The sequence below is a fragment of the Tursiops truncatus genome, chromosome 16 (assembly GCF_011762595.2).
Source record: "Tursiops truncatus isolate mTurTru1 chromosome 16, mTurTru1.mat.Y, whole genome shotgun sequence".
Taxonomy (NCBI): domain Eukaryota; kingdom Metazoa; phylum Chordata; class Mammalia; order Artiodactyla; family Delphinidae; genus Tursiops; species Tursiops truncatus.
This window is the reverse complement of record NC_047049.1, coordinates 1226887-1241933: the sequence shown is the minus strand read 5'-3', so window position 1 is coordinate 1241933 and position 15047 is coordinate 1226887. Positions and strand designations below refer to the sequence as shown.

General features: G+C 49.7%; 1 protein-coding gene across 9 annotated transcripts in view; it reads left to right on the top strand.

Moving 5' to 3' along the window:
* The window catches only part of PPP2R2D (protein phosphatase 2 regulatory subunit Bdelta), a 45595-nt gene that overhangs the window by 23189 nt on the left and 7359 nt on the right, over nucleotides 1-15047 (top strand). For 6 of the 9 annotated variants that reach the window (XM_033842197.2, XM_033842196.2, XM_019940271.3 and 3 more), the window contains exons 3-7: nucleotides 3271-3368; nucleotides 7153-7318; nucleotides 7715-7827; nucleotides 10703-10880; nucleotides 12505-12669. In XM_033842197.2, the coding sequence (XP_033698088.1) occupies nucleotides 3271-3368; nucleotides 7153-7318; nucleotides 7715-7827; nucleotides 10703-10880; nucleotides 12505-12669 (720 nt within the window). Of the gene's footprint in view, nucleotides 1-1601; nucleotides 2207-3008; nucleotides 3118-3270; nucleotides 3369-7152; nucleotides 7319-7714; nucleotides 7828-10702; nucleotides 10881-12504; nucleotides 12670-15047 lie in introns of those variants that run through there. The other 3 variants (XM_019940274.3, XM_019940273.3, XM_019940275.3) reach the window with 3 other exon arrangements.

The window sequence follows — 15047 nt, the reverse complement described above, 5'->3', positions numbered from 1 at the left end:
GGTAACTGGGTGATGGGCCACCTAAACCTATCCTCTCATTATCTTTTCTTTCCTGTTGCCCACTTCTTTGTCTTTTTGTTTTTCCCTTTGGAAGGGGTCTTGAGTTTTTACATTACTATTATTACCCCTTGCGTCTCCAGGAGCACTCCCTCGTTCTTCCTTTCTCGGGGCGCTGCTGTCTTCTAAGGGCCCCGCTGGATGTGCTGGCGCCCTGCACTGTGGGATGCAGATAACGTGCCCAGCGCCTGCCCCGCAGGCGGTGGTGAGGCTCCCTGGGTGGGTCCAGGCGAGTGCGTTCCTCAGGAGCACCTGGCACCTCAGCAAGCGCTAGGCCCACATTCTGACGTCATCGCTCTCCTTAGGGGTTAGCTCCCTGCGGCGGTAGTTGTCGCTTCTTTGATCTTTTGTTGGTGCACCGTCCCTCTTCCCTCCGTGTGCCTTCTTTGTTGTGATGTTTTCTCTCACAGGTCTTTCGACCCTGAGCTCTTGGTTCTTGTTTAAATGGAGCCACTGTGGAGCAGAGAGGCAGGTCTGTGAGCAGGTGGGCTTTTCAGCTGGAGGACTTTCCTGTGGTTGGTCATTTCTTTAAGGACCTCAGGTGATTGAATCTCGAGGCCTTTTCTCTCGGGCTTTGGTGTTTTGGAGAGGAACCCTTGTGGAAACGATCCACTCCTGGCAGCCAGCGTTTGGGAAACCAGAAGTGGGAGTAGCTGTGTGCTCCTGCCTGACCGGACGGGGCCTGGCTTGGGGACCCAGCAGTTCAGCAGAGCAGATAGACTTCCTGCCATCTCGGTGCCCAGCATCTGGCAGGGAGCCTGCCCCAGGCCGTGGATGCACACGTAGACGCCCCCAGCATCGTCCACAGCGCTTAGGGAAGCCCGCTCACACTGGCGGCCTGGCAGAGGACACCTTTCCCGTATCCTCCTGATGCCTTGGGGTGGGGGGCCCCTGTGCCCTGCCCCCACGCTTGACTGCAAGTCTCAGATGCTCCTCAGGGGCTGCTGGGCCTTCTCCATGGTTTTCACATCCTCCAGGCAGCCACCCTGCAGCAAAGGGCGACATCGCCGCTCTTTGTGCCATCGCGAAGGCACTGTACTCTTGCCACGCGAGGAGCCGCGGGGCACTGGGGCAGAACAAGTGGCAGAATTGAGTCACTGCACAGCCCGTGGTGCTTTTGAAATGCCCAACTGGGTGCCCTCAGTCAGGACCACATTTACGCTGTGGCATCAGTAATACCCATCAAATTCATGCTGGTGATTTAAATTTTATTGGTTGTGCAATTTTAGTATTTAGTTTGTCTGTTTATTTTGATTTTAGAGCTCTTCTAAATTCTGCAGAGGCTATTTCTAATTTTAGGTTCGTACTTACTTACGTAGCCTAATGAAAATAATTTCTCACCACTGGCAGTCATGCAGTTTTTGTTAAAAGATTCACTCCGTTTTAATGAAGTTTGAAAATCGCTGACAGGGACTTCCTGGTGACACCGTAATTAAGAATCCTCCTGCCAATGCAGGGGACATGGGTTTGAGCCCTGGTCCAGGAAGATCCCACATGCCGCGGAGCAGCTAAGCCCGTGCGCCACAACTACTGAGCCTGCGCTCTAGAGCCCACGAGCCACAACTAAAGCCTACGTGCCTGGAGCCCGTGCTCTGCAAGAAGAGAAACCACCGCAATGAGAAGCCCGCGCAACGGAGTAGCCCCTGCTCGCCACAGCTGGAGAAAGCCCGCGTGCAGCAACGAAGACCTAACGCAGCCATAAATGAATGAATGAATGAGTGAAAGAAAATCAGTGACAGAGCTAGAATACCATTAATTATATTGTGCACCCCCTGGGTATAAATGACATAAATTTTTAGTTCCTTTTAGTCCAATACAGAATATTTTAGTTTCATTTAAGCAAATTAGGTTATTTCAGATAATTTAATTTAAAAAGTGACACTTCTAACAAGAAGCCTAATCCTTTCCCCAAGGCTTACTGAAGATTTAAGGGGAAAAAAAAAAAAAAGAATCCCAGGCGGTAGAATTCGGTGTGCTCTTAAATGTCAATAAACCATACCAATGCAGTAAGAACTTATTTTGCAGGAAGGATATCGTATATTAACAAATAAATGTATTGCAGACCTTTAAGAATTGCAGTATATTATGACCACTTTTCGGAAGCATTCTTCAAGTAGTTTCAACTTTGCGGTCAATTTCTCATTAGTAGGTAGGTCGTTTGTAACAGCTATTTACTGCTATTTGTGTGTAAACACTTAACGACCTCGATGATGCTGGGGCCCTGGCACCCCAGAGAGGTCATTTTCAGTTGCTGGTAGGAAGGATATGCCCTTTGAGCTGGGGCCCCGGCAGCGGGGACGGGGCGGTAGTGGTCCATCCCTTCCTCGGAGCAGCCAGAGAGGAGATTTTCTGCAGCAGCTAAGGTGAAGCGTCCAGTTGTAGTCAGAAAACAAGCTCACAGCAGCCCCTTGGGAGACCAGGCCTGTACCTTTGTCTGATTCTTAGTGCTCAGCAAATCTGAACTATGGAGAAAGTGGTTTTCCCCTAAGGCCCAGCCTGGGATATTCTTTCTGATTCAGTAGTCTGTGTCATAAATCCAGATCCGTTTCCTCTACCTGAAGTATTAACCTTAGGACACCTGAGACTTTTCTAGGCTTGACTTCGTTTTTGTACCTTGTGGCCTTTACCCCTTGTGAGCTGGTGTCCGGATCTTGGTGTTGATGGTGTAGAAATCTCGGTGTCTGACCAGCAGTGTCTCACTAGGTAACGATGTCCTCGTTATCAATGGCAGTGACTTTACCCAGACAGTAAGCTGGGTACTGTCTGTAAGGTTATTTTGTGCAGAAGCCAACCAGTCACCGTGTTAATGTAATGTAAGAATCAGGTTTATTTTTAAAGGTAATTCAGGCATGCATTATAAAGTTAGGCAGCAGTCTTCTAGAGCCAACTTTTATCTGTTTTTGTTTTTTCTCAAAATTAATTTCCTAAATTTCTACCCTACATCTTATATCAAGACAGCCCAGTCTAGATAAATGCTGGTGTGCCAGGGACCAGGCATTGGATCAGTGACCCATAAATCCACATGGGCTCTGGGCGCCAGAACCAAGAAGGGGCTGCTTGGTAATTACAAGTTTCCCACGAAAGTGTTGCTTTATCCTTGGAGGAAATTTTGTGTGTGTACCTTTCTTTTGATCCTTTTTATTGATGTTTTTAATATTTATTACAACCCCTTTCAGAATCATAAACTGGTAAATTGCTTCTGTTGTCTGACAGCTGATGTCATCTCGACTGTGGAGTTTAGTCACTCTGGAGACCTTCTTGCAACAGGAGACAAGGGCGGCAGAGTGGTTATTTTCCAGCGGGAACAAGAGGTCAGTAATGTACAATCCACGAACCAAGTGGGATCATCCAGCACTTCTCACATCACTTGTAAGGAAGGGAGCACAGTTATTTTCCCAGTGTCTAATTTCATTTGATTCCACTATATCACATTCACCATTTAGCATCTTCTTTCAGAAATTATCTCGGGGCGAACGAGAAGACCTGTGTTTCCACTCACGGACGTACAGCCCCCAAGTCCCAGTTAAGCCCCCAGTGCCCTCATCTGTAGGGCGGGCGGAGAGTCCTTTCCCCGCCCCAAGTTGTCACAGGTGGCGGCCGGACCAAGTGAAGGGTGTAGGCTGCTGGGGTTCTGGATCTGTCTGCTCTCATCCCGGAGGAAATGAAACCCCTTCACCGGCCATGGAGGTGCTGGCCTCCAGCCCCGGGGTCTGCTGGCCGGTGCAGGCACTCTGAGTGCCCGCAGCACTGGCCGCACCCTCGAGGGCTGGGGCCTCAGAACGCGGGCCTTGGAGGAGCCACAGATGGGCCTCACTCACGAACACTGGCTATTAGGTCCTTCCTGTCTGGGGGAAAAGGGGAGAGGAGCGCTACTTTGTCAGTTACACGTAAGAGGAGAATGGGAGCTGTCGCCAGGCCTTGCCAGCCCCTGTCGTCTCTCATTTCTGGCGAGCAGGCCTCGCCAAGTGCCCAGTAAGGCAGGATGAGGCTCTGCTGTGCGGGTGCCCCAGGCGGGAGCCTCAGCACAGCCAGGCCCGGGGGTTCCGTGACAGAGCTCCCCTCCTGCCTGCTTCCTAGCTGGTAGGCGTGCAGTTGCTTTTCATCTCCAAATTCTGCCCTCTAACTTCTTGTGGTAAAACAACTCTGGTGTCAAGGTGGGTGGGCCCTTGCTCCCTTCCTTGTGGCGGGGAGTGCCAGCCCTGCACTGCAGAGGGGCACTTGGTGGCGTCTGTAGGGGGCAAGCCCTGGGCCCACAACATCTCCTGGTTAAAATATACCTGTTACAGCTCCAATGTTGATTAAAAATTTTTTAATTGTATTTTTTCTGGTTTGGGATGGTGAGAATTCTTTTGTGAATATCATATATATTATCATGAATCTTTCTAAATCTTCACAATTTGATAAGTTTATAATTACATATAATCTTGGAGGTGGATCATCACAGTGCTACTTACAAAGAACTTTTCAACAAATAAAAGTCGGTGGCGGTGTTTGAATAATACTTTTAGCAGAAGGATTATTTAACAGATTACTTAGCCATAGCTATCTTAACTTTAAGAGTTCACGTTTAGCTCCGTAAAGTCTGCCATTTGAATGATGTCCTTATAGAAAATGAAGTTTTTTCTTGTTTTGGGGGGTCATTGTTTAAACCTAGAAATATGCTAGCTTCAAATATGAAAGATTATAAAACTCAAGCATCTTGCTATAAAATGTGTTAAGTATTGTAGTTTTGAGAAGTGATCATATTGTGTTCATTGAAGATGTATTAAGTCAATGTTGCTACAGTTTTGTACAGTAGCAGGTCCCTAAAATTGTTTAAATTTGATAAGCCCGACCAACTGTAACTTCATAAATCCTGGGCAACTTTTTTCCCCATCTTTTTCTTCGTATTTTGGTTAATATAAAAAGAGGTTTTGTATCCCATCTGCCTTTCAGATATTTTAGTGGTTGCTGTATAATCCTCATTGTGGACTTGAGTGTTTCCAGTGTGGGTAAGACTCTGTCTTCATCCATCATCAAAGAGACAGTTGATGATATTGCAGCACCACTGGGATGAGGCTGCTGCCTGTTAAACTGCAGCAGCTCTCGATTAGAAACTGCAGTAAGCTTTCAGAGGTGTCAAAATATGTGTTTTAGCATCAGTGAAGCGTAGAGGTTCCTGGAGGATAGAGCAGCACCCTGCTTGGCTGGGGAAGGTGCAGGACGTTCAGTCAGGAGGGAGCCATCGGAAACTATGGCAACGTGATTTTCGAACTTTTTTTCCATGTTAGTGGTGGAGCCCTCTGTCCAAGGGACTCTAGCGTGTCAATCTGGGGCGAGCAGAGTCTGTGGACGTGGCTCCGCGGCTCCCACCCCTCTGCAGAATGCCGTCCCTCTGCATGGTCCGTCCAGTAACATCAGAACTGTAACGGGGAATCAGCATGTTCCCAGACAAAGCGAGCCCCGCCTCCTCGTCGTCCCCATGCTCCCCGCAGCTGGACCAGCAGTCTCGGCAGCTCTTGCCCCACTCTCCTGCTGAGAGTCCAGTCGCTGTGCCCTGCCAGCCTTCCTCAGAGTCCCTCCCTCTCCCTGGACAGGCCCTCAGGCGCTGATGCGAGGTCTCCAGTGGAGGACAAGGCCGGGGGATTAGCAGGGGCCTTGGGTTTCAGGAGTTGAGGGCAGAGATCAGGGCAGTTAGTGGCAGCGTTAGAGGCAGGGCGCTGTTCCCGGAGAGAGTGGCCTGGGAAGGACGGGCAGCGCTGTGATGGGACTCGTGTCTGAAGCATGGGACTAACCGATTCCACAGATTTTCCCTTTTAAATATTTCAGTCACGGTTTGTTCACTTGAGAGTTAGAAGTACCCGTTGGTGTATTAGGCTTTTTTCATAGAGAGCGTGAGGGCCACGAAGCAGGAGAGTAGTGTGAATAGCATAAGCCTGTAGTCCAGCACACCCGTGGGACACGGGGTAGGGATTTCCACGGTCCTGCTGAGGATCGCTTGATCGCAAGGGGCGCGCAGTACTTACTTACCAGGGCAGCGCGGTAGAGAGATGGAGGGAGTTTGGGGGGATTTTTCTCATAATACATGATCTTGCTTCAGAAACGTAAAGGGGTATCTATCTAGACCTGAAGGTTATTTGTTTAGTTCAATTTACTTGACACACACACTAATGTGTTAAAAATGTAAGATTTTAGATACTGGTTATAGAACAAGAATTAAAATACTGGTCTCCTTGAGTTTTAATTATGAAATATTTACTATTTCATAGAAAATGTCATTTTGGACATGCAGAAGATTTCAGGGATTAATATAAATATACTTATGAACCCACCACTCGGGCTTTTATTCCTTTAGAAAAGGAAACGCTGGGCGTGTAGGTGAAGCACACGCTGTGCCCCTCCCCCATTCTGTCTTTCCATGTTACTTCCACATCCTATTTTATTATCCCTCTGCCTCCCCTGAGTTGGCCGTAGCTTGTTCTTTTGTTTTTACTGCAACGTGTAGAATTGTCGTGTGCGTTGACGTTTTTCATAAGAGGATCTTCCTGTGGGTGTGTTTGCACAGCTTGCTTCTCTTACACGTGCTGCAGGATTTGCCCTCCGTGGCTCCTTTGCCGTAACTGCTCGTTTGTGACTCTGCCGATTGGCAGTCCCTTTCCCTGGCGGCGCAGCTGTGTGCTGCTGGCTGTCCCAGGTGACGGGGAAGTGTGCGTCCCCGTGGCTCAGCCCTGGAGGGCTTGGGCCGGCCCAGCTGACTCTCCACGGGGCCAGATGGCAACCGCTGCCGCCTCTGTGGGCCCTTCAGCCTCTCTCAGAGCTGCCCCGGTAGCGGTAGCGCAGAGGCGGCCAGAGCCAGTGTACTGGCAGGGAAGCTCGACTCCACACCCTGCCCTAGAGCAGATGCCCGGAAGTGCAAGAGGAAGCTGCGGAGTCAGCTCTCTTATTTGTTTCTTCCAAGTAAAGTAATTCTGAGCGTCATCTGTTTGACATTTTTTTGACCCAGGATTTTTATTAACTTTTAAAAATGTGTGTGATCATTTGATATTCAAATTGGGAGAACTGAAGTTTCTCTGCACTGTGCTTTGTTCATTAAAATGGCTTCATGTTTCCTTGCAGAATAAAAGCCGCCCTCATTCCAGGGGGGAATATAACGTTTACAGTACCTTTCAAAGTCACGAACCAGAGTTTGACTATTTGAAGAGTCTAGAAATTGAAGAAAAAATTAATAAGATTAGGTGGCTACCACAACAGGGCGCTGCTCGTTTTCTGCTCTCTACAAATGGTAAGAGCTTTTCTCCTTATGCGGCCCTTTGAGTTAAGGCTGGGTTTTTAATTTTCTGTGTGTAGATTCTTTTTGATTTTAGCCCTTCTGGAGGTTATCTCTGCTTTAAACTTTGGGGGAGGGTAAAGCAGGAAGAAAACTCAGGTTGAAAACTCAAAGTACGCAAACACACACACACTCGCAGTATTACATTTCTCAACTCTGCAGACGTTTCTACATCTTTACTTATTGTAGGAAACAAAATGTTCATATACAACTGGAAGTACTAATGTTCAAATACTCCTAGCTTCTAAACCAGCATAGAACCACAGACTTTTCTTGTATGATACTCAACTAATAGTGGGGCATGATATGTGGTTTTTCTTTTAATATGGAGAATGAGGTTTTTATTTTCAGATAAAACTATTAAATTATGGAAAATAAGTGAACGGGATAAAAGAGCAGAAGGCTATAACTTAAAAGATGAAGATGGACGACTTCGAGATCCACTTAGAATCACAGCACTACGGGTATACGTCACATTTTCTTTCAACTAGCCGATACTTGTCATAAATTAATCAGTAATGATGCTTAAGTCAGCTGTTTAGAAAATACTGTTAAATAGAAATACTGTGGGATCTGTCTTCTTGATCTTGAAAGTTATTTGTAATCATTTTTATGTATACTTGTTAAAATGGGAGTCCTTGTATTCTCACGAAAACAAAAAAGTCACACATCTTCAGAAAATATACTACTACTAAAGAAAAGACTCTGGTTTAATTCCATAACAAATCTTTCTAAATACATCCACTGCCTTTCACTCTGAAGGTTCAGAGTAGCACATTGGTGGGGTTGGAGCAGATGGAACTCGGCACACTTCCCTGGAGGAAGCAGCGTGGGTTGCAGATTGAGAGATGACCTGTGGACCAGCAGGATGGCCTTCACTGGATTTCCTCTGAGTTAGCTAAGGCAGATTCTGACCAGAATTCTTTGCCCATCAATCCATGAGCAGCATTACTTCTTCTTTTTCTTTTTTTTAAATAAATTCTTCACTCCCTCTTTGGTGCCCCTAGGTACAGTATGAAATGACTGTGTTTTATCAATTCTAATACCTCGATTTTTTTCACATTTTAACATCTATGAAATTGAGTACAACTTAAAATCTAGTGTCCTGGGGTGGTGCCTTTAATTAAATGGAGTATGAGAAGGAGATTAAACAAGCTTGAATCCTGCCCAGATGCGCCCTGGTTAAGACCCCAGGGTGCTGCCGATGGGCCGGGCCACAGCGGAGACCAGCGGTGACTTAGAGGCGCTCCCCGAACCGACCGCCTGGTTCATTAGAAAGCTGTTGGCCAGTTGGTTGGTTTTTCAGAGAGGTTTAAAACCTTTGTGGAAGTGCGATCTATCAGGTGAAGACCTAGTGGGTGGACACATTGTATTGGTAGCTGAGGAGCTACAGAGGAGGGCACGGAATTGCAGGAAGCTCCCCATCCCATGCCCCACAGGGCCCCGGCCAGGGTGCGTGTGGTGGGTTTCGGTCTCTTTCCCCGTGCTCTGCTGGCCGCGCGCACGCAGGTGCTGGGGCAGCAGGCGTGCAGCACGGAGTCGCAGCCCAGCGTGCAGGGGTGCTCCCGACAGGAGCACAGTGGGTGTAACAGGTAAGCACTGCCAAGGAGAAGGGCGGGGTGGGAACTTGTAGGTCAGTGGTATTGCCCTGTTTCCAGGGAGTTGAGGCCAAGAAAGCTGTGTAATTTGCTCAAATCTAAACCCTACTTTGAACCAAGATGTTCTGATCCAAATGGTGGTTTCTCTGTGCCATGCTGCTGCTTTCCCACCGTGAATTAGTGACAGTTTGTAGGCAAATCACTGTTGGTGACAGTAACACTAGTTTTACAGTTACCACCATGTAAACTGCTCCTTGGAAACTAAGTGCGCTGGAAGGATGAGGCCTGGGGTGCCCTGTGGGTGCACCTGAATCCCCTGTCTCGGCCGCCTCTCCCCTGCACCCGGCCCGGCACGCTCCCCCTCTCCAGGGAGCCCCCTGCCTCCCAGCCAGGCCTGCTTCTCCACCGTGATGCTCACATCCGTCCCAGCTGTGGGAAGTCTGTAAGGGCTTCTGAGGCCCAGTCTTCACTCTGGTCAAGGCTGCTGTTCTGCAATTAGCCTAACCAAGCTGGTCTCGTCCGTGGCCATGGCGAAGCATGCGACAGGTGTGAGGTCGTCACAGTTGCAGGGTGGGCTGCGGCGGGGGAGGGATCGCAGGCCAGGCCACTCTGTATGTGGATTTACCTTTGTGAGTTCATGGACTCCTTTGAACTTTAAGAGGAAAACAAAATTTTGAAAGGGGAACAGAAATTTTGTTCTCCTCTTAAATTATTTGGGTGCCAGAAAGGGGCTCCTTCTGTTACCCATATTACAGTTGTTTCGCGTTTTGATTAATTAGAGACTTGTTAGAGGGCATGACAGGTCTGTCCTGTCCCTTGTGGAACCAACAGCTCCTGCACAAGAGGAGGGAAGCGTGTGCTCAGCACTTGGCTGGTTTAAAATGAGGGGAGTATTTTTATACATGTTTCCCCAAGTTCATTTTTACAGCATTTTGGCTGGAGAAAATTCAATTAAGAGATTCTCTCCTACCCTTTCTAGGTACACTCCTTGGGTTTTTAATTTAAAAAATAGCACACTTTAGTTTTCTATTTTGATTTTAAAGCTTCCGTTTTCCTCCCCACTAGATGTCAGTGATGCTGGGCCTTTTTCCTTTTTTTCGCACGTGTGACACCGCCACCCACGACTGTGCCTTTGGCTTTGGCCACTCTTGTGCCGGCTCCTCTCTCGTCCTTGGCCCGGCTGACCTCTCCTCCCTTTCCCTTTCTGTGTGGACGTCCCCTTCCCTGGGAGCCTTCCTGGCCACAGCACTCATCACAGTCGGGGTTTCTGTGCCTTTTTTAAGAAACGTTTTATTGAAGTATAACGTACGTACCCAGCATGCCTCTGCCATCTAAGTGAGCAGCTCCGCTGCCGTCTGCGGGCTGGATGTACCGCGTCGCGGGCACCAGGTCAGGAGAGGCATGCTCCCCCCGCCCAGTCCCTGCACCCCACCCGCCCAGCCCTGTTGAGGGCGCGGGGGGCGTGGGGGGACGAGGAGATGCGCCTGCTCTCACTCTGGAGGCCGCGGCTGCGAGGCCAGAGGAGGAAGGGGGGCTCAACTCAGGCCCCACATCAGGCATCAGTGTCGGGGCCATCTGCTTACCGAGCAGCCAGAAGCTATTGCTTATTGGGGGTATTGTCTGTACCTGCTGTTACTTAACTGTGCGCACACATTTGTTCCTTTTTGTTACCTACTGTAAGTGTTCTGATTTTCTGCTGCTGGGATCTTTGTTTTGAATTCCTATTTCCTTCCATTTTTAGGTCCCAATATTGAAGCCCATGGACCTCATGGTAGAAGCAAGTCCACGACGAGTTTTTGCAAATGCTCACACATATCATATAAATTCCATTTCAGTAAATAGTGATCATGAAACGTATCTTTCTGCAGATGACCTGAGAATTAATCTATGGCATTTAGAAATCACAGACAGAAGTTTTAGTATCCTTCGTCAGGTGGATATCGCAGCATTTTTATAGGATCGTTCTTGGATAGGTCCTCTCATCTTCATTACACCCCTTTGTCTCAGAGTCTGTCCTTTGTCATTTTTTTCTCCTGTCAGAAGCTCACATTTTCTCTCAGTGATTTGTGAGGACTCTAATTCATGAAGGGTTCATTTATGCAGTTGTATCTTTCATGGTTTTCTTAAAGATTTTGTCCCACCGTCATGCTTCAAATGCCCTTCATTGCAACTGAGATCACACAGCACAGAAACAGGCACGTGCTTTCTACTATCTGTTAGCACTTTTATATATATACATATATATATAATTTTTTTTGGTTTTTTTTTTTTTTTTTTTTTTTTTTTTTTTTTGCTGCGTTGGGTCTCCGTTGCTGCACAGGGGCTTTCTCTAGTTGGGGCAAGCGGGGGCTACTCTTCGTTGCGGTGCGGTGCCTTCTCGTTGCGGAGCACGGGCTCAAGGCACGCGGGCTTCAGTAGCTGTGGCTCGTGGGCTCTGGAGCGCAGACTCAGTAGTCATGGCGCACGGGCTTAGTTGCACCACGGCGTGTGGGATCTTCCTGGACCAGGGCTCAAACCTGTGGGACGACCCCTGCGTTGACAGGCGGATTCTTAACCACTGCGCCACCAGGGCAGCCCCTATCTGTTAGCACTTTACAAACACCTTGGATCCACTCACAGGGGCCAGTTAGTTGGTGCCCTCGTGGCTCCTCCCCTCCCACTTCACTTTCAGCCCAGCTTTGCTCTTTGGCGAGCTCTCGCATGAGCTGGGGTGCCGTTCTCCCATCTCTGGGCGTGGCTCCTTCCCCAGCTGGGCAGTGTCCTCACAGGCCTTTGCTGACCGGCCCTCCAGAGCCTGTTGGCCACTCTTCTCCGGCACCCGGCCCTGCATGCCTCGTGTGCTTCCCCGGACTCCAGGCGGTCAGCGGGCTCAGCCTGGTCCCCACTCTGCACGGTGGCCTGGAGACAGCCACGACGGCGTGCTGGGCACTGCAGGGCTCCAGTCCCTCCAGGGTCCCTGCCCACGGTGTGTGGTGTCTGGAGACTTGAGCTGTAGTGTCACCAAGTTTTTTAGCTTCCTTAGTTGTCATCTGTTCCTGCTATCCTATCTTGGCCCAAAGCCAAATTGTACACTTCCTTGTTTCTCCAGTTGAGTGAGTTCTGTATCTGGCAACCTAGCATGTGACGTCGTTCTGGCTACTTAGAGCAAGCTCTTGGTGTCAGATACTTAGCAAAGCAGAATCTTGTGGAACCTGGCAGTGCTCGTGTGTCTGTGTCATTTTGTGGATGCTACTATGGGACTTCTGTGCAGATGGGCACTTGCTTGCTTCCTTATCTTTTAACGTGTGTTATGTTGCTCTGAAAGTCCCTTCCTAGAATGCTAGCAGTAGCAGCGAGATGAAAGCAGCCCTCGTATCTGCGTGGCCGTGGCCCCTGTCAGGCACGTTACTGGAGTCTGATTAGGGTATTAACGTAGATCCTCTTACTGGTGTGCTCGTCCGGCATACAGTACGTGTAATCGCCTCCTCCACACCTAATCTCTTAAACCTCGTCATGTGGGTTATCTCATGCCTGCGAGCGCCCTGCCTTAACTGTGCGCTTCAGACATCGTGGACATCAAGCCTGCCAACATGGAAGAGCTGACGGAGGTGATCACAGCGGCCGAGTTCCACCCGCACCAGTGTAACGTGCTCGTCTACAGCAGCAGCAAGGGGACCATCAGACTGTGCGACATGCGCTCCTCCGCCCTGTGCGACCGCCACTCCAAGTGTAAGTGCCGGGCGTGTACATAAACGTCCCGTCTAGAGCCCGTGTTGTCTGGGCGCTGAGCCGCCCCCGAAGACTTAGAGGCGCTCGTTGTTACGCATGTGCCTGCGCGAGCATAGGCCGGCCTTGGTCCTCGCAGCGCTGCTGGCGGGGTGCAGAGCGAGAGGCCCTGCTTTTGTGGCGCCGCGGTGGAGCCCGCAGGTCACTCCTGCCAGCACTTCCATGCAGCGTCCGCCTCCCTGGGTGGGCCCAGTGAGAGCCCCTTGTCGCCTCCACCTCTGTGCACTAGGACCTCTGCTGAGGCTGGAGACGCAGTCCACCTGTGACCTTTCTCGGCTCTCGGAATGGGCTCTGTTCCCACAGAGCTTCGCTGAACTTGAAGGCAGTTCCCTGAGGTGAAAGTCTAGCCTTTAATCCACTGAGTCTTGAAGTCCTTCTAGGTGAGGAGAGCTTTGGTTTTGTTTTTATTTTTAGCCGTAACCAACAGGCCCTACTTTGTAGAAAACCAGAAGTCTGTGTGTCACAAGACATACAGAGTGTGTCCTGAGAACTTTGCCAACACGTTCCCAAGTACTGAGCAGTGACGCCATCCCAGCCTGGAGCGCCATGGGTTTTCGTGTTCTGGACACTTGGTCCTGCAGCTAAGTCAGTGTATCGGTCAGTCTGTCCAGAGTGTCTCCTGTCGTAAAGTGGGGCAGCTCCAACAGAGCCTGATGGGAAGTGTCCTTGATGACTGGCTCTTAGGAGCCTTTTTGCCTCATTCTGTCTCTTTTTGAGGCTAAAGTATAGGGGGAGGGGGGGAGGGGGGTTTTCTTGCAGATTTATTTTTTTGGTTTTTGGGGTTTGTGGTTTTCTTTTTGTGTGTGTGTTTTTTTTTTTTTTTTTTTTTTTGGCCACACTGCGTGGTATGTGGGATCTTCCCCAGTCTGGGATCGAACCCGTGCCCCTTGCAGTGGAAGCACAGAGTCTTAACCACTGGCCTGCCAGGGAAGTCCACTATAGTGTGTTTTTTTGTTTTTTGGAGTTTTTTAAATAAATTTATTTTAATTATTTATTTTTGGCTGTGTTGGGTCGTCTTTGCTGCTTGCAGGCCTTCTTTAGTTGCGGCGAGCAGGGGCCACTCTCCGTTGTGTGTGCAGGCCTCTCACGGCGGTGGCTTCTCCTGTTGCGGAGCACGGGCTCTAGGCCCGCGGACTTCAGTCGTTGCAGCACGTGGGCTCTAGAGCACAGGCTCAGCAGTTGTGGCGCACAGGCCTAGTTGCTCCGCGGCATGTGGGATCTTCCTGGACCAGGGCTCAAACCCATGTCCCCTGCATTGGCAGGCGGATTCTCAACCACTGCACCACCAGGGAAGCCCCTATAGTGTGTTTTAAAAGAACTTTGTACTTCAGTAGAATTGCTGCAATGAAAAATGAGTCTTTTCTAATGTCTGGCCTATGTTTTCAAGAGAACACTCGTGAGTAACAATTTTAGATTCCAAGAGTAGTTTTATTTGTCAGCAAAGTTACTTATTTGAGTAAATGCTCAGAGTATTGCCACCAGCTTGCTTATAATCAACTTCAGATGCAGACTCAACAAACATAGGTTCCTACATTAAAAAAAGAAAATCAGGGCTTCCCTGGTGGCGCAGTGGTTGAGAGTCCGCCTGCCGATGCAGGGGACGCGGGTTCGTGCCCCGGTCCGGGAAGATCCCACGTGCCGCGGAGCGGCTGGGCCCGTGAGCCATGGCCGCTGAGCCTGCGCGTCCGGAGCCTGTGCTCCGCAACGGGAGAGGCCACAACAGTGAGAGGCCCGCGTACCGCAATAAAAGAGAAAAAAACAAAAAACAAAAACAAAAAAAGAAAATCACAAGCCGCTGCAAATGAAAGGAAGTACAGAAATCCTCACCCAAAGTTCACCAAGCCATAGGCTCGACAGTGCACTGGGGACTCTGGGGTCTGGCGCATGGGCAGGGGGCGAGTGAGGGGGCACTCGAGTTACTGCTGAGAAAGCAGAAGTGCCAGGGAAAGAAAGGTCTGCCGTGGACGCCTGTAGAATCTTTGTGAAACTAGTAGTTCGGTTTTGTTAGCGTAAGTCTCGACTGTTGAATAGTGAAGGAAAACCCCTTTCCTGACAGGCTTTGGCAGATGGGACTGTTCCGGTGTTAAAATCTGACCCAGGCGTTCGCGGCTAAGGGCCGGGCCCTGCAGCGCACTCGCAGGCTCGTCGCCCCAGGGCGCTCGGGGCACCGTGTCGGCGTCTGCGGTAGCGCCCTTTGTGTCTTTCTGTGCCAGGGACAGGATGGGACGGGGTTTGCTGGGGACTGGCATTCGAGGATCTGCAGGGAAGCGTCAGGTTGATGCAGAGGCCTCAGCAGGATGCACTCAGAGGGCCCGAGCAGC